At 42.0% G+C, this 19,131-nt stretch overlaps 1 protein-coding gene across 1 annotated transcript in view; it reads right to left on the reverse strand.

The window, feature by feature from the left end:
• The window catches only part of COL22A1 (collagen type XXII alpha 1 chain), a 229,512-nt gene that overhangs the window by 65,615 nt on the left and 144,766 nt on the right, over positions 1 to 19,131 (reverse strand). Inside the window, exons 24-29 of the mRNA XM_074577898.1 lie at positions 13,395 to 13,448; positions 3,788 to 3,841; positions 3,356 to 3,409; positions 2,314 to 2,367; positions 776 to 829; positions 234 to 269 (exon numbers count right to left, since the gene is read on the reverse strand). Of these exons, the coding sequence (XP_074433999.1) occupies positions 234 to 269; positions 776 to 829; positions 2,314 to 2,367; positions 3,356 to 3,409; positions 3,788 to 3,841; positions 13,395 to 13,448 (306 nt within the window). The remainder of the gene's footprint in view (positions 1 to 233; positions 270 to 775; positions 830 to 2,313; positions 2,368 to 3,355; positions 3,410 to 3,787; positions 3,842 to 13,394; positions 13,449 to 19,131) is intronic.

The following is a 19,131-nucleotide window of genomic DNA, read 5'->3' on the forward strand; positions in this document are numbered from 1 at the left end:
CTGAGTCTTCCAGGATAGAATGAAAAATTGGATTTAGCATATTTTTGCTCTGTAATTTTCTGGAATTACTCTGTCCAGCGATGAGTCTCACCCACTCATCTGTTGCTTCTTTAATCACAGATGCAAATGATTTGCATGGGACTCATTACTGGCAAACGGCTTTGTAATTGTGTGTGGTCACTTTATATCGCTGACAGGTAGGCCTTCCTGCTCAGACTATTTTTCCTGCTCACCTGCTCACCAGGTTGGCCACGGCTCCCCGTTTCACCCTGGAAAAACAAAAGCAAAACTTTAACATTGCAAGGACCTGACCCTTTTGTAAGGAGACTTCCTCATTAGTAAAGTGTGTCTCCTGTGGTCCTGACCCATGTTCTTCTACCTCCTTCTCAAAAAGCACTAAAATTGCCTTCTTGACAGCTTGGGAACCCAGAACACAGGGAGACAATACCAGGGCCAGGTAAGATGTCCCTACACATGCAGACTTGAGAGTGGAGCATCAAACAGTGTATGGTATTTTGAAACATCATGAACTTCTAACAGTCATCTGGGGTTATTAGCAAGCATTTACAACTTAGAAATGACAGTGTCACCCCTTGCACCACATAGTTACAAATAAATTCCTCATGTTCTAGAAGCTGATGAGCCACATATGCTGATCCTCTTATGCCTCCAACTTTAGAGGAATCTTACTCTTCTGACTTCAGTATAAGACCTTCCAAAATCACACCTTGATTGACTCAATGGCTACGACAAACTATGAAATAAAATTCCTTACCTTAGGGCCAGCTTTTCCAGGAAAGCCTTCCTCACCTTTTTCCCCTTGTTCTCCCTGCAGGGAACACAAGAAGTTATATACAAACTCCCCTGGTAGTGCAGCAAGCTTGCAGGCAACAGCAAGGAATATTTTGACTCAGATCCTCAGTACCATCCTGAGGATGTAAATGGAGCCATGTGAGAATACATTTCCTGGAATGTTTTTGCCATTCTAGTGGTGTTTGCAATCACATCTCCAGCACCGATGACCCTACTGGAATATTTCTGGAATAACACAAAGTCAACCACTGTTACATTAAAGATGTCCATAGTGAATTACCTGAGAAACAAAACTTCCATTCAGTTTCTTCAAAATATATGTGGTTAGAAAGTCTACCGTTATTGCCTTTAAGAAAAGTAAATAACTGTAGGATTGGGACCTTGGCCACCTTGCCTCTTAGGTAAATACTTTGAAACTGATCTTTCAATGTGGGTGGTGTCAGCATGGAGAGCAGAGACTGCAGTGGATTAAGAGCTGAAGCACACTACATATAGCTGGGAAGCGCAGTAGGTACTACACAGGGCTGTGAATAAGATCCAAAGATTTATTTAGCCTCAGAACATTTTTATAGGCTCTAAATTCCTCACGTTTATTCATCAATAAATGGGATCTGGGGACTCTGCTAGATCTAGGCTCAAGATCTCAGTGCACTCAGTTGAGAGAGGCAAGTATAAATGTAGGGTGTTACTGGATCAAGTAGGGGTCATAGCGCTCAAATATTAGAGATAAGAAGACACCAACACCACCCAAGGCAGTAGATGGTTAAGATCCGTTGTCCTTATTCCAATATACAGTGTCATCAACTCCAAAGCCCAGCTTAGCCTTCATAGCCAAAATATGGCACTTCCCTTTGACACTTATTTACATAGTAATGGCAAGTCAACCAGAGTGTCTCCTGCCTCTAAATCTCCTATCTCCCTTCTCCCACTTCAGAGACAGTAGAACAGACAACTCTTGACAATCTGTCATTTGTAGAAGCTTTCAAATGGGTCATAAGTAGTAGGAAATAATGAAGAACTGTCTTTCTGTCACACAGACCTACAGAAGCCTTAGGGGGATGGCATCTCTTCTTTCCAGCCCTTCAGGGAGGAAAGAAAGGAACATCTTTGGAGCCTGCCACAGTTCTTTGTTCTTTTTGTTTGTGCCTTGGACACACACCTTGACTTGCCGGTGTCACTGGCTTTCCTGGGTGACAGTAGAAGCTCCTCTGTTTGCAACGCTCAGCTGTGTTTGCTGAATTGGATGCGGTAATTGAAGACTGGAAGACGATCTCTCATTCCTGCTGTATTTACAACCAGCTATATCTTCATAACGATTCAGTACGGTGCATCACACCAGCTGACTTGGCCCTGGAGCTTCACCAGTGCCTCAGCAATGCGGGATTGGTGAGGTGTGTTTAGCTCTGGAGATCTGCTCCCCTTCCCACTTACACATGCTAGCTCACCCAGAGAAGCTGCCCAGGTAAGTAGCTTAATAACAGTCTATGTGGCATCACTTACCTTTTGACCAGGAAGCCCAGGAAGCCCACTGAATCCATCTTTGCCTGGCGGCCCCTAAACAAGAGAAAATCATAAGCTGTAAGCGCCTGTTCTTAAAATCATTAACAGTAAGCTCAGGATAAGCACGCTCAGCTCATCCCTCTTGCCACTGACCTAAGTTTAAGAAAAGAAGAACCACCTCATGCATTTTGTTTTGACTTTTTTCCCTACTGGGACTCAAAATATACAAAGGTTCTCACAGTGCACGTTATCTGCTCGGCCTTTTTTCCAGTATTCCTGTTTTGGTGAATGACCACTGGATGTCAGTGTTGCTACAGAGAAATAACAGTATAGCGATATTGTGCACTGTGGCTTCTTAAGTAACTTTAAAAATTACATTTTTACTTGTCATTTTATATGAGTCTCTATTATATGTATCTTTAAAGATTTTTTAAAGTCTACTTCTCCTTTTAAATAGTGGTAATTTCTTATGCAATGCATAGACTCCTAAAATTAGTTATACAACACATAGTGACAGAATTGTTCAGCAAGAGAAGAATTAAAATTACTTCCTGTAATGCATTTAAAACGGTGAGGAAAAGTTTTGTCCCCTTTTCGAGTGTCAGTCAATCCCCAAACACTGCCGGCTGTAGGTGGCACTTTTTAATACTAAGTATTTCATAATTCACCTTTCTTGGCTTAACAGCCAACAGAAATTGCTGTGCTCTGCTAAAGATGTTAATTTCAGTTCTTTGGCCTAATTCAGGAAACTCCAGGTCTGGAAAAATGATATATTGCCAAATAAAAAATGACTTTTGAAAGGTATCATGCAAAGAAAACATCGAGGTCCCAGTGTGTAGGAATAGCGGAGCTGCATCTGGTGAAATTCTTGTTCGTAGAAGGTATCAGAGGCTAACATCTGCATTAAAGGCAACAGTGTCAGAGCCCACATTAAAACCTTGCATGCAGACGAGCTGCAGGAAAGGAGGCAAAGAGTTGAGAATTAAAGTATCTGAAGTCATGGAAGGCGTGGAGGCAAGGGCAGCAGATCCTCAACACTTACAGCTGGTCCCGGTGGTCCGGTTTTACCAGAAACTCCAATCTCTCCTGGCAGGCCCTGAAAAATGAAATCAGAAGAAAAAAAAAAAATAAAAAATCACTATTTCTGTCCGTTGCGTGGAGGTTGCTGCTTCCAATTTAAATGCAATTTTCCCTTCCACGGCGGTCAGGTCTCTGCCATGGGGAGTCCTGTAGACATTATTGACTTATCCCCAGGTGGCACTGATGTGGTTCTAGCACTAGGCACAGAGAAGCTGTCCTCTAGGGCCAGCTGTGGCTTTTCGGTGAGAAAATATAAGAGAAAACACACTTTGCCAGGGGCCCTGACTCAGTTCCCACTGAAACCCACAACCTAGAATTCTCCCCAGCTGTTTTTCCTTCTCCTTGGTATAAAATAAACAAACAAAACAACAAAAAACCAAGCTTGTTTTCTTACTGAGGCTCCAGGTGGTCCGGGGGGTCCAGCAACGCCTGGGGGCCCTGGAGGTCCCTGTAAGAGAAGAAACAAGACCAGTTGACAAGTCTCTCTGACAGGGCCTGAAAGCCTCAGGTCCTTCCCTGTGCAGTCGGGGTCCTATTCGAAATAGGCAAAAGCTTTATTTCATTAACTTCTACCAAAAAAAATGCGAGATGCCAAACTGAGCTCCAAGGGAATCATGCTCATGCACAGAACAGGATCTCCTGCTTAAGCCACTAATTACTATTGCCACGAGGTGAGCTCCATCCTCCACTTCAGTAGAAGAGATGGAGGAGTTGAAGGCCATCGGTGGTAACATACAACACAAAGCTTGTCCAGTGGGATCCCTTGTCACATACAGCCTAATTTAATCTTGATTAATGTTGTTTCAAAGTGAACAATTTACCTGTGCAAAAAGACTTCTGAAGTAACTAATGAATGGAATAGGCTTGTGGTTTGGGCTTTTTTTTTGGGGGGGGGGGTTGGTAAAAACATGACTCCAAGAGTACGGAGAAACAATGTAGTGAATCAAGTGTTCAAATGCACCACCATTTCAGGGCTCTGTATGGACCTTGTTGATAGCAAAAGGTCCTCACAAACTAATACTTCAATCTACACATTCAGTTGGAAACCTCCTAACAGTCTTTCTTACTCATCTCCCTGCAACAGCTGTTTCTCTTAGGGAAAATATTCTCTCAATAGCCACCCAATTTTCAGAGGGACTTATTTTTGTGGATTGAGTAAACCGTTTAACTTGGCTTCCTAGCTGAGAAATTTGTTTCCATACTCAACAGATCTTAACAGGTTGCCTGAGATGCAGAGGTGTGTGTTACTTCCAGCTTCCACTGTAGACAAGATGGGTTTTATCCTGTGATCAAAATGAAGGATGTGTTCATGTATTTTTTGGATCAGGACCTAAGCAAACAACATTAGGGTGGATGTGAGAGATGGATATATGACTGAGTTGAAATTTTACTCTGGCTGTGTCTTTCTGTCTTTCTAACAGGATGATTTCATTCATTTCCAGTTTTCAGCATAGAGGGAGTTCTGGTGTGTTTGTACTTAAAAAACAGCAAATAACTCCCACACACCCAAACTCTATATAAAGAATTGAATTTGAACAACTGATACAAGATAGAAAACGGCCAGTCTGCATTTTCCTTGTCACCATTCAATATCACAAAGCACAACTTTTCAGATTAAGGTATTACTAGTCGTGGATCAATTTGAGCATTTCACATTTTTTTGTAGCTGAAGAGAAGAAAACAGTTTAAAAAAAAAAAAAAGTGAGCACAAGGACTTATTTGTGGCATGGTTTGACAGAGAAGGTAGCAGATAAGCTATCTTTTTAGAATACGCTTCTAAAATTCAGCCAGAAGAGAAGACAGCCTCTCACCAATAGATGGGGCAAAGCGATCAAAAAAGGGATCTGCAGATGCAATTGCGTTCCATGACCAGCTTTCATTGCAACTCAGAACGGACGCGGAGTCATCCCTCCAACATTATCATTTGCAGAATACCTCAAATGTGAATACAACTAAAAAAATGCATTGGAATGCACTGATGCTGCTGACATAATTCCAGGGGAGCCGTGCGTCGGCTTCTGGGGACATTGGGTCAGCTGCTGTTGCAGAAGCGTCCTGCAGTTAAGGAGCTTTGGTCCCATCAGGAGACACTTGCTCGACACCATCCATCTCTTAAAAAAGACCACTTTGCTATTCAAAGAAAAGAATCAACAGTCCAAATTAGCCCAGTACAAGAGAAAATACCACACTGCAGACACAACTGGATGGAGTGACCTCAGACACCAGGGATCTGGAAGTTCTGCTTGGCCCTACTCCACCTCTACAAGGATGGTATTGCTGAGAGGCTCTGCAGAAGATATGGGCTCCAGGAAGGGGCTTCCATGAAGAGTGGGTGCAGTACTGGGAGAGAAGGCAAATGTACCTTTAGAAAAACAACAACAAACTGATTCAGCAGCAGAGTGGACTATGTGTAAGTACAGGAAAGAAAGTGCAAAACTGACCTTTGCAGACTTTCCTTGCCAATTCCATTGGTTCCTCCCTAACCACCACATTTTGTTCCCTCTCTCTGACAATAACTCAACCACTTCCCATCATGAAATACATACTCTCTCCATGGCCCTACAACACGGAGCTTCTATCAAGAGGTAAAGAAGCCCAGCCTGGACCCAGTCTCAGCCCAAGCATCCCCAAGTGTGATGCAAGTTACCCCAAATAGTACAGACAGGGGTCAATATGACCTAAAAGCAAAGTCTCACTCAAGCATCTGTCAGCAACCAGCTTAATCGCTGAAACATGAGGTGCTACATCATCCTCATCCCAGCTATTTCTCCTAGTAACTCTTGATATCCTCACTATCCAAGACTATTTCTAATTATTCTCTTAAACTTTCTGTATTCTGGACCACAACGATTTTATGCAAGCATAAGTCTTGAAATGGAAGCACGCTTGTCCTTACCCTAAATTGCCACTAATAATTCCGTTTCATTGCTCTCCACGAGAGCAATCATCCGGGACGTCATGCCCGAGACTGGTTTACTCAGGTAGCTTCACTGCATGTTGCATCAACAAATGTTACACCCACTAATGGAAAGCTCTTCTGATAAAAGACTCTCTGAGATGGACGTAGAAAGAATAGTTTTACGTAGTGACCACCAGTATCCCTGGGAGATGCACAGGATGCTGACAGCCTGCTCCAGCTGACTGCGTACACCAGGACGTCTACTGTCCTGCTGGATGTCTGGCTTTCTGCAGCCTGGGCTACAGTAAGTGATTGGGACACAGGAAAATAAAGTGGCACAATCACATGAAAGTTGCAGAAATAGATCATACATTTCTTTTATAGAGCCCTCCCTTTTGCTATTGTCCAGAGGAAATAATTTTCAGTTGTGCATAAATTTCTCTTATTGCAGCCCTTTTCCTGACTTCTGTGTATATTCAGAGCAAAGGCTATTTTTTCTAAGTACTTAGAAAGGACCAACTGACAGTATTCATTTGTGATTAAAAAAAACCTATACAACAGCAGCAGCAGGACAGCTTGTAATGCTTAACCCCAAAATCTCACGCCATCTGTTTTCTTTGCCTCCCTTTTGTAACTGAATCTATATTAAAGTACCTGATTTTACTGATCGCCTTTTTCAGTGATCATTTGATGAATTATACAGATGAGAGTCCCTGTCCCAACTCCAGTCCCCAGTGTTGTCCCTTAAAACTCTGATCTAGAAGAAAATAATCATAGAATGTTGTGGGTTTTTTTCTGGCTGGTAAAGACTCTGATGTGTGCTTCCTACATGCTGAAGCAAAAGCTGATATATGAAAACTTTATTCTACAACAGGACTACACAAACTCAGTTTGGAAAACAAATGCAAAATAAGGATCTTTTATCAAAACGCTTAAACCAAAGTATTTTCAAACTGTTGGTTTGAAAAAAAACAAAAACAAAACCAAAAAAAACCCAAAAACCAAAAAAAGGATTTCAAATGTTCATTAAAACCTAAATAACATGCAGACGGGGGTGTGTGTCATGGGGTGGGATATCATTAAAAACATTGAGGGGGGGATTTTTCAGGCTTGTGTTTCATCCATCTCATTCCTTAGACAATGTAATGCAGGGACAGCTCTCAGGAAAGAAATCTGACGCTCTCCGTACTGGAGGAACAGCTGTGCCTGTCCTCCACGATCCACTAAAGGATGCTCTCCTCTTCCACCGTGGATCTTGCTGAAAGGCTGGGAAAGACAGAGTTATTAAGATTTAGGTTCTGTGCTCCCTAAGGAAGCTCTGAAAAGGAACAAAAAACCCCTTTGTCTGTGGCTACATCAGTAGACTGCTTGGCCCAAATCTCTTTTCCATGAGAGAAGGGATGGCTATGTTTTAGAGGGAGGTGAAAAAATGCCATTTCAAGATGGAAACTGAAGTCTGATGGCTTTTCCAGATATCTGTCTCTGGAGGCAAAGCTTGCACAGGCTTATTTTCTGTATATTATTCCATGCCGATGACTGGATTCTCTTGCACTATGAGAAAGGCTTAGATAAGCCCTTAACCCATGTCAAAACAGACTGTGGTCTGGGCTTTTTTCGGCAGCGTGACAGCTTTAGGAATGATCATAACCTCTGGGACACACAGGAGCATCCTGTCTGCTGCCACAATGATAGTGAAATGCATGACCACGGCGCTGACAGCCTTTTCCCCTCCAGTGTCTCCGCTTGTCTCCACTTTCAAAACCAATTACTCCCCGCAATTTCATGTCTCAGGAAGTCCCCACAGACCCTTTCTGTTGGCTTTGCACTGTTTCCCCTTTATTTCCACTTCTCTCCCATCAGACATGAGGCTGTTGCAGCTAGTTTTGTGGGACACTCCACGTCTCTCACTCCGTCCCTTGCTGCACCAACTTTCCGTTTCTCCTCTGCTGCATCTCAGTGGTTTCTGGTATCAGCTCCTCAAATGTGCTCTTCATTTCTCACCCCAGGCACTACAGTACCCACCAGCACAACTACTGTGTGAATTATTTTCAGCAATGCTGCATCAGAGCACCACGTTGCTCTCTTTACTTAAATCTTGCCTTACAAACCGACATGAAGTGGATATAGAAAAAGGCTGTTGCTGATGACACTGAAAACCAAAAGCCTAAAGAGCCAACAGACCTGAACGTTTACCTATGATGCATGCTCTATAGTCAGCTTCAGTGATAGTGTCATAATTCATAAATGGATGAGGTCCCCAGTTATTTCACCAGGTGGCATTGTAATTGGAGTACCAACGTTATTTTTAAAAATAAATGTTGGTTGTTTCTTTTTTTCAAAAAAATTCTCTGAACTGTCTTTCCAGCTCTGTAAAAGTACCGAATAAAGTTGACTTTGTACGTAGCAGTCTCTCCTGGAGAATTTCTTGCTTCCTGTGGAAGGCAGTATTTGTTTAATTTCATCACTTAGCGTAAGATACGGACATGATCTCTTTTGTCTACAGAGGAAGATTTATTTCCCTATGTATTTGCTTTGAGACGGTTTACTGAGTCAGTGCAGAAAATGAGAAAAACAACAAAAAACCCCTCCATTATGGTCTTTCGTTTTAGTACTATTAGTGATCCGCACTGGTGAAGACTTTTTTTTTTTCCTTTATTTCTGTTAAAGTTATAGATCTTATTAAAGATAGCTCTGAGCAATATCTTCCAATTTTGAGCAGCGCTGGCATAGTTTGAATTCAATCTGGGCTTTGCAGCTGAGGCCTCTATCCATTTCTTACATTTTGCAGTATTAACTTGCATTATAAAAAAGGACGTTAAGGACACTGCATTTCAGAGGATGTAATTTATTTCCTGAATTACTTAAGAAAAGCTGGGCTTGAGCTCACACCCTACGGACAAGTCTATACTGATTCAATCACTGCCAGCCACGACCACAGTAGGTACAGCGTGTACCAGTCTTCCTCGGAGGTCTTAGTTATACCATCAGGTTATCTAGCATGAGGCCAACCACAACCACAGCCCAAAAATGTTGCAAGTGTGAGGTATGGCATTTTTGCTAAACACACAAAGAGTTTTGACTTGTTTTGCTATCTCACAGGTGGACAGCATGTAGCTGCTCAGCTCAAGGAATCTAGAGAGTGGCTCAGTGGACCATTTGTAGGTACCTGCTTTAGGAGACCTTCAGGGTCCCACTGATATGTTAAGTGGATGTTCATTAGCAGGAGCTCAGACACCTGCATCCCCATCCTTAATCCAATAAGTGTGAGACAACAAGCCTTATGAGGAGTGGCTGAGGGAGCTGGGGGTGTTCAGCCTGGAGAAAAGGAGGCTGAGGGGAGACCTTATCGTTCTCTACAACTACCTGAAAGGAGGGTGTGGAGACGTGGGGGTTGGTCTCCTCTCCCAAATAATAAGTGATAGGACAAGAGGAAATGGCCTCAAGTTGCCCCAGGGGAGGTTTAGACTGGACATTAGGAAAGATTTTGACACTGAAAGGGTTATTGAGCATTGAAAAAGACTGCCCAGGGAAGTGGTTGAGTCACCATCCCTGGAGGTGTTTAAAAGACAGGTAGATGTAGTGCTTAGCGATATTTAGCGATGGTTTTTGTCAGTGTTAGATTAATGGTTGGACCTGATGATCTTAAAGGTTCCTTCCAACCTAGATGATTCGATCCAAGTTGATCTGATCCTATTCTATTCTAGTTTTTTTTCTATTCTTGTAGATACACACATCAACATAAGTGCTTGCACTTGGAGCTGAAGCCCAGCCCTGGTAATTCACCGATACAGCTCAGAGTGTCTGAGCCCTGGGTTAGCAGTGGGGCATCATCTCCCATCTCTGCTGAGCCTGCGAACTCAGCCTTCATGGCTCACTTAGCGTATTCTACCTAACTACAAATCTCCTTTCTCCTGAGGATATCTCTCCTGCCTAGAAAAGCATTTGCAAAAGTACCTCATCAACTCCTTCTCTGAACTCTTCCTCTCAACAGATGATGGGATAAATAAAGTATACTGAGATCTTGGGAGGCCGTGCAGAAATGCACAACGTTGTTTCCCGTGCTTGGTACCCATCCACCGGTTCAACACCACAGCTGATTTAGAGGGAAAAAGACATTTAAAAATCTTTTGGGATTAAAATGTAGTTTGAGTTGGTGTATGCAAGGAAAGAGTCAAAACTAGGGCCACCCTATTGTCACAAAACATCCCCAGTCTGCTGAGAAGTTGCCTCCTAGCTGCTGCTTCAGGATTTGACACTTAAATTAACTCTCAAATGTGACCACACTCCATCAATGGTCCCTGAGAGTCGGGCTGACATCATCTCAACTGCGGTTCCTCACTGGATCTGCTGACCCTGCTCCAGAGTAGCCTTCAGGTGGGTTCCCTTGCACAGCCGCCTGATCCTTCTGAGTCTTCTCAGTTGGACTGAGCGTGACAGCAACTGTTTTTCTTGACAAAGCCCAACAATAACTTCAGTTGGTCTTTCCTATGTCTTTCAGCACCAATGTGCCTTCTACAGCTCCTATATCCACTCTTTCCTTTTCCCCATGCAGCTATCAATGGGGGGAAACAGGTCAGAAAACAAAAGTGTATTTAAATTTAAAATAGCAGAGCAAAGGGAGGTTATTTGAGTGTCCTAATCTAGTTTATGTATGGACGACTCAAATCAGTACTCAATGCCACAGGGACAGCACAGAAACACAGAATCATAGAGTCATAGAATCATAGAATTGCTGAGGTTGGAAGGCACCTTTAAGATCATCAAGTCCAACCTTTAACCTACCCTGACAAAAGCCACTTCTAAACCATGTCCCTCAGTGCCCCATCTACCCTTTTTTTAAACACCTCCAGGGATGGTGAATCCACCACCTCCCTGGGCAGCCTATTCCAATGTTTAATAACCCTTTCAGCGAAAGGGTTATTAAACTGACACAAACTTCCATATATGACTTGGAAGAATATCTATGTAACTACAGCAATAGGAAACTGTTTTTCTTCTTGAGTATTTTTGGGGCATAGTCTAATGAAGAAAAAAAAAATGCTGATAAAGTGTTTAAAAAAATCTAATGTCACAAAAAGTGCTGTTAAGCTGAAAAGTAGTTTTGTCACAAACTGAACGTAAGCAATTTCTCCGAACAGAAATATGGAAATCTGCAGTAATATGTCCAGAACAGAGTGCTACTGCTGGAATAGGAACAATATTTTTCCATTCTTACAGTTAACTCGGAGGAGCACTCAATTTAAGTGTCTCTTGATGGGGCTAGCGTTATATGCAGTTTTAATTAACATAAAATTTGCTAACTTTATTTAGCCTGTGCAGAAAGGAAAATTACTTAATGCTGTGTCAGCGATTTTCTCAGGTTTATAAAATCGCTAACACATGCATATATTTTTTTAAAAAGTTACAGGGAACTTGAGCTGAGCAAGTGTGACACTCTGGATTGATAGTGTCAGATATCTCAGAAATAATGCATGGAGAAAAATCTTCCCCAAAAGCAAGAAAAATCCTCTCCCAGTTGTTCAGAAGGCTTGGGAGGACCTTTTAATGCTATCCAATGAAAAAAAACCAAAACAAAACAAAACAAAAATGAAAAACCAACAAACCACACAAAAAACCTAACAAAATATTTTAAATCCATTAGAAATACTGTCTTCATTCCTCTTGAAGGCTGCTGATGAAATATTTGCAAACCAGACACTGTACCAAAGGAAAAAGTCTTAAAAATTTGTTAATCAGTATCAAGTGATGTTTCACAGGGCAAGGTTCCCAGATGGACACAAGGGCCCTCACCTGCACCGGGTCGCAAGCCCCTGGATCGCCTCTCTGACAGCCTCCACACACATGTGAACAGCTCATTACAAAACGTCTGCCACAGAAACCATTTCTAGATCGTGTTTCGTGGGGCATAGCTTGCCAGAGGAAATACATGAAAAATCAGCATCTGCTGTCTAGCAGTGTGCCGTCTATTGCAATACATCACCAACAGCTGTAGAATCATAAAATCATAGAATCATTTAGGTTGGAAAAGACCCTTGGGATCATCGAGTCCAACCATCAAATGTAGCAATGGAGGTTCTTCATTCCTGCCCAAAACTTAACCAATTATTGAAAGAAAACACCAAAGCCAAAGACCCAGTTCATTAGTCTAGTATTGAGAAGGGAATGAATGAAATGATCAGTTTTATCCTAAATGCTCAGCTTGAAGTGAGGTTGCATCTTTCCTGCTTGCGGACGTTCCCGTGGATATTTTTCTTAATGCCGGGGTGATCATATAAAGTGACTCGGGTCAGCTGAATTTGGCTACAAAGTTAGCAAGAAACCAAGCCAGAGGCAAGTGTCAGTGTCATCACAACACAGGGCAGAACGGGTTGATCCAAGGTGGAGCCAAATCCTCTCTGACAATTCTTAAGATGCACGGCACTATTTTGGCCTTATGAAGTTACAGACAGTGCAATTTGGAGCACAAATTTGCCAAAAGCTTTAAAAAAAAGGAGCTATGGGGTCATTAACTTAAGACATCCTTCCTCACAGGGAGAATAAACATTTAGTTTTAAGGCCCTGCCTCTACCTTCCTCAACAAACCAACACCTATCCCTCTCTAACGAGTAGAAATGTGAGTATGGAAGCCACAAAAACAGTCTTGTGCTCAAAGTGTGCTTCCTGAATAGCAAATACCTTTTAAACTGCTTCTTCCCTCAAGACTGCAGCACAGGAGGTATATTTGCAATTGCCAATTCACACAGACAACCATTAGCTGAGACACTGTCCTAAATATTACAAAACACAAATCATTGCTTTCCCTCTGGAATGATACTGCTCTATGCACAAGCAACGGGGAAATCACATACAAAACACCTCCTTGTGTCCAAGTTCAAAAGCAAAACTCTGGAAGGTAAAAGTAATTGCTGCCAGACAGGCAGACTGCTCTCAATCACAACAGGATAAATTAGTTTGGCTCTTAAAGGAGAAACACCAGCTTCAAAGACAGCGCAGATGAGAAGAGAGCAAGGTCACGGCATGCTGCATTGCACTTCCAAGTCACTTGTTGCCACAAAGTATGTTTTTCCACATATTATATGAAAAGGAAGAAATCATCACTTACCTGAGGGCCAACCAGACCATTGATTCCTGGGAATCCCGGTTCTCCCTTTTTACCCTGTGTGTTCAACAGAGGAGCAAATATTAAACGCCAGGGCAAAGACTGCTACTGACTTTCCAAAGCCTTTCACCCCCAAACTGGTAAATCACCCGTAATGTGGGTACACAAAACACAAAAGCTGGAAACAAAGGCAGCAGACACCATTTGGATGTGAAACTCCAGTCGTCGTCGACAGGTCTGTACCTCTCCAGGCTGTGATAATAGCCCCCACAGATGAGGGCTGGTCTCATGCATGTCTTGGCGTCTCCTACACTCTGCAGTCCCACCTGGGCGCTCCCCACAGAGGGTCGGAGAAGTCACAGTGCTGAGATGCAGCCAAGGGAGGTACCACCTGTAGACGCAAGCTGAGGGGCACTTTCCTTGCTGCAGTCTAGCCCTTCGCCCTGCGTCAGCAAAGCCAGGCAATGTGCCAGTGTTCCCTGCACTGCCTCACGCGTTACGAAAGAAAATAATTAAAAACTCTGGTGAATGGATGAATATAAAACATTCACAATCTCTAAGCCAGAAGACCATGAAATCCATGAGGCATTTCTAACTAGGGTTGGCATTTCCACCATGGGACAGAGCTCACTGACTCCTCTGCAAGCAAAAAAAAGATTCCTCCAGAGGAAGCAGAGAGCTTTGCCAGTGTCAAGGACCTGAGTGTACCCTTGAGACAAGTTCACCTGTACGGATGCTGCGGTACCTGTGTTCCCCGTGGGTTTGACCTCAAAAAGTTCGCAAGGAAAAAGTCCCACATAGGAAAAAAAGAGGAAGGAAGGAAGGAAGGAAGGAAGGAAGGAAGGAAGGAAGGAAGGAAGGAAGGAAGGAAGGAAGGAAGGAAGGAAGGAAGGAAGGAAGGAAGGAAGGAAGGAAGGAAGGAAGGAAGGAAGGAAGGAAGGAAGGAAGGATGGATGTAGGAAGGATGCCTGAAGCACTGGAGTTAAGGCAGAGACTGGGTTTGTTTCTGAACTCAACAGATGACTTGCTGTGTTACTGTGGGCAAGTCACATATTTTGTGACTCAGCTTTCTTGTAAAAACAATCTCTTGTTTTTACATCATTAATCATAATGAATCATTAGTACTTCTGGGGTTATTAGTAATATGCTAGCAGGGTACAAAAGGAGTCATGTAAATATCTGAGAGAGAGAAGAGTGATTTTTCCTCCCTCATTTCTACTTCTCACACAAACTTATTTCCTTTTTAGAAGGATATTATAATAAACTAAGCAAGTTTCATGACACTGGTGATGTGATTGGTCATACAGATATATGAGTCAGATGTATAATTTTCCCTTTATTTTTCTTTATTGAAATATTTCCAGAAACAATTCCTGCTGAGTTAAATGAGTGAAAAACCTAAAAACATCACAAACTAAGTTTTCATCATCATTTCCCTGGTTTTGACTAAATTTCATTAGCTGGTGTGTCAGAATCTGATCTTTTCCTTATTTTTCTCATAACAAAAAAAGCAGCTGTCGTATACAGAAGAACTTAAGAGGAAAATTAAAGGGTGATTATGAGGTCCTTGGGTATCAGAAGTTGGTTTTAGTCATTTCCAGGAAAATATTTTTTTTTCTCCATTTCTGTAATACCAATAAAAATCTGCATTATATACTCAAGTACCTGCACTATCCATGAGTAGTCCTTCTACTTTCTCAAAATCCATCACTTCCTTGCTTGTCAAAGCCAAAAAGAGCCTGTTTTTAACCCGAAGGACTCATGTCATCACATGATTCAACATATGTTTTCTGGTTAAAGATGCTCCTTTTGCCAGCTGCCTAGGTGACCGTGCAAGAGACACTGTTAAAATACTAATTTAAATAAATAAATAAGCTTATGAATAGAGCATACAGGGTGTGGTGTATGGGGCCAGACGTGGGAGATGAGTATGACTGCATGCCACCGTGGCAGCCATGCGTTAAGGTGGCTGGTTCCACACTGAGATTCCACACTGTTTCCTTCATGTCCCAACAACCTCATTGGTCACTGGGCATAATTGCCACACATCTTGCAGCTCCTCTTGCAATGTTTGTGTATGTCCTTAAACTGTAATTCAGAGACTGCATTAGAGGCAGGAACGTGATATAAACACTTTTGATAAGCCTTTGAAGGAGCGTAACGGAATTAGCTCCCTAAGTAGTCACCCTAAATTAGATATCCCAAGTCACAGAGCATGAACATACCCTGTTGCGTACTCCATACAAAACCACCATTGGTGATACATACGTTAGTGTTCAGGCCAACAAAATCCCAATGAGACATTGCAAGTGAAGCAACACGAGTAGTACACGTAGCCCTTATTTTGGAAGTCCACAATGGTGTGGCTGAAGCAGCTATGCAGCTTAAGGGCATTACCTGCTCACAGCTTGCTGAACTGCTGCTTTTCAGAAACTTAGTCCCACCTTGGGAAACCTGAGGAAAGCTGTAGCAGCACGACCTTCTCCCCAACCCATCTCAAAAGCCAGGAAGGCAGTGGAAGGACTTATTTTTCCTCTGGACAAGTGTACACCAGTTGTTCTGTTTCCATACTGATGGCTGGGCACACTAATCTGTGGCAGCAATGAGAGATGTGAAAAGAGCCTATCCTTTCCTTGGGTATAATGCTGAGAAACTTCATTGCTTTTCAAAACACTCAGAAATCCCTTAAAGCAGCATATAATTATACTGACAGAGAGGACAAGAGTGTAATTTCCCATTGTGAAGGGGACATTTTGGCCACTGTGGCAGATGCACCTGCCCTGACAAAGACCTGACAAAAGCCCAAAAACACTTCCCACCACAGCTCTTGTCATGCCCACATGGTCATGGTCAGCACTTAACAGATTTTGGTAGAAAGGTGAGGAAGTTGTAGCTCTCAGCCAATAAGAGCTGGCATGACCACAGAACACATTCAATTAGGGCATAAATGGAGCCCTGCTGGAGGGTAAAGTTTGAGTTGGAAGCAGGAGGTCTGCAGTTGGGGACTCACCCCATGGGCTGGGACACCACCTACTTCATCTCCTGTACAGGTTGAAAGCCCTTATCTTATAGGTAAATGATTGTGTACATTTTTTAATCATCATTTCTAAAGCTTAAGAATTCTTGAGTCAGTCACGTAGTATTAATTCCTTGTATATTCTGAACTTGTAGTTTACTATTGTTCTTGGATTGTTAAACAATTTTGATATGCCATTTCCAGTTAGTTCTCCTCTAAACAATCTTTGGTTAGAATAAAGTTTATTTTGAGTTTATCACCTGTTCAAATTTGACTTTGTGAGCCTCCACGACAGCCACTCAGACGTTAGTCAAAATCAAACTACAACAGATTTGCTCCATACCATTACAACCTGTCTGTAAAATACAGAAATACTTGCTGGGAAAAATTATACCTTTGAGAGCAAAGCTCAGCAAAATGTCAGATCACCTAATAATATGACAGAGAAAACCAGCAATTATGCTCTGTTACTTATAGTAAGAAGCTAAGTGTGTAAGAGTGTGTATCCTTTAACTATATGAAATACATATTATTTGCCTTCATTAGGAATTTGAACAATAACACAGTTAAAAATGTGTGTTTTATTGGAAATGGATGTATTTACCTGACTGACAATTACAGCTTCACTCTGGATTTAATTTACAATATCAATCCCTTTTTCCTTCTTTTTGTTAATTTGCTTACATTTCCATTTCTGCATGGCTGAACTTTGCCAGGGCAGGCGGTGTCATCTGAACATTTCAAGCACCCACAAATACTTATGAACACAACCATCGGAAAGATCTCTACCATAGAGAAGACAAGAAACCCAGAGAAAATGCTGGCTCCACTCTGCGAGAGGAGAAATTTTGAAAGATTTCATAGCCCTAGACTGTTTCTCATCTTGCTGTCTAATAGCCAGAATGGCCATATATTTTCATAGTGTGTTTTCTCTGAGGTTTGGCCCCAGGAACAGAGGTGGTTTTGGTAGAAAGGACATAGGAGGCATCATTAACTGTGAACGAATATGACTGCTTACATAAATGGCGACTATTTCCTCTATAGGGCTGCATTACTAGAAGAAATCCAGCAGCATTAATCAATGTTTGACCTCCCTGAAGGCACCAGCTTTTTACAGTCTCTGTATGTATTAGATAATAACAGTAAATTATGAAGTGAGAGCATCTCCCTAGCTTGAGGATGCAAATACCATCATCAGTGTTGACCACCTTATTGGGGCTGTTCTGACAAAGGAAAAAAGGGCTATAAGGACTTCTGGAGACTGAGAGAGAGATTGCACCTTGGGACTGGCTCTTTCCAAAAAGTCTACCTAATTTGCTGGGCAAAATTATTCTCCTCTCTCTCCTGGATTATTTATGTATCTCCCTCTGGAGATACCAATCAACCACCCCTTTCCCTTGGACCCTGTGAGTTTAAGGCGGTCCAAATCAAGGGGAGCTAATACACAGATAAATAAGAGTTGAAATAGTGTTGACTGCCCATTTCAAGTAATGATGGGCCAGAACAGGAACACCACATGCAACAAGCCACTTCGGAGAGAGACGGGTCAAGAAGGAGAAAGTCAAATACATGCATTTCTGTCCTGCCATCAAATGCACAAAAAAGAGCTCAACATCCCTCCAGAGATCTGATAGATTTATCTCCCCTGTGACAGCTAACAGGGATAAACCTTTCCTGTATTGGCAAGTACTGCTCTTAACACATCTCTTCTGGGTGGAGTGTGTGCCCTGAACCCAGCAGTCCCCAGTTTTTATAGGATACTTTAGGCTCTATTATGAAACAAATATGTAGCACTTACTGAGACTCATAGCCTTGTAATCTGGTTGTAAAGAGTCCAGAAAGGTCTGTTAAACTTTTTGTGCTGCTCTGACCGGGAATAAACATTCAGGGGATGTGGACAGATGAACATGAGAACCTGCTGAAACACGACAGATGGATTAAAGATGCCCCTTTGTAACTCACTCCTGGAGGTGCACTCCTTCCTCTTGCCTCCAACCTGACAGACCGCAACACTGAACTTTGCAATCAGCTCACAAAAAAAGGGTCTTGCAGTAATATTTTTCTATGTTATCTCTCTTTCTACAGTCAACTCACTCTCATTCTGTGCTCCACATGAATTATTTTGTGCATGAAGTAACTTGCAAAAAAGGGAATTATTACTTATTATTACTTATCTGCCTGACTCATGTACATTGGAGTCTTAATCATGGAGAAGGACATTCATTAAAGGTTACTATTTTAAAAAGATATATTCTATTAATCTTTTTTTTTTCCCCATAAGACTGTTCTTAGTATCCTATGAGACTTATGTATTTTTTTTTTTTTTGGTTTTATGCTGATTGTTCTTTGAGCATGGGAAAACTTTGACAACGTAAATTTAGAAAACTATTCTGCAGTGCAGTACATCAAACTCAAAATGGGCCTAGGTAGCTGCTACCTCATCCCTACATGGAAAATACTGCTGTGGGAAAAATAGATATTTTTTTTTTTGTTACCTTCTGAAATTTCAATCATTTCAATGTATTTGCATCGTTTCAATGAGGCAAATTCTTGGAATCCAAGTTATTTGGAGCACACTTCAGAAGAACACTGTATTTAGGCTGGATTACCCAAAGATTTGCATGCTTTCCAGGAGCAAGTCATACATCCGCACCTTTTGTGTCTATCAAGCAAAAAAAGTTGGATTTATTTCCAACAAATATTTCAGTAGTTCAAGTGTCAAAA

The sequence above is a fragment of the Larus michahellis genome, chromosome 2, assembly GCF_964199755.1.
Source record: "Larus michahellis chromosome 2, bLarMic1.1, whole genome shotgun sequence".
NCBI classification, from domain to species: domain Eukaryota; kingdom Metazoa; phylum Chordata; class Aves; order Charadriiformes; family Laridae; genus Larus; species Larus michahellis.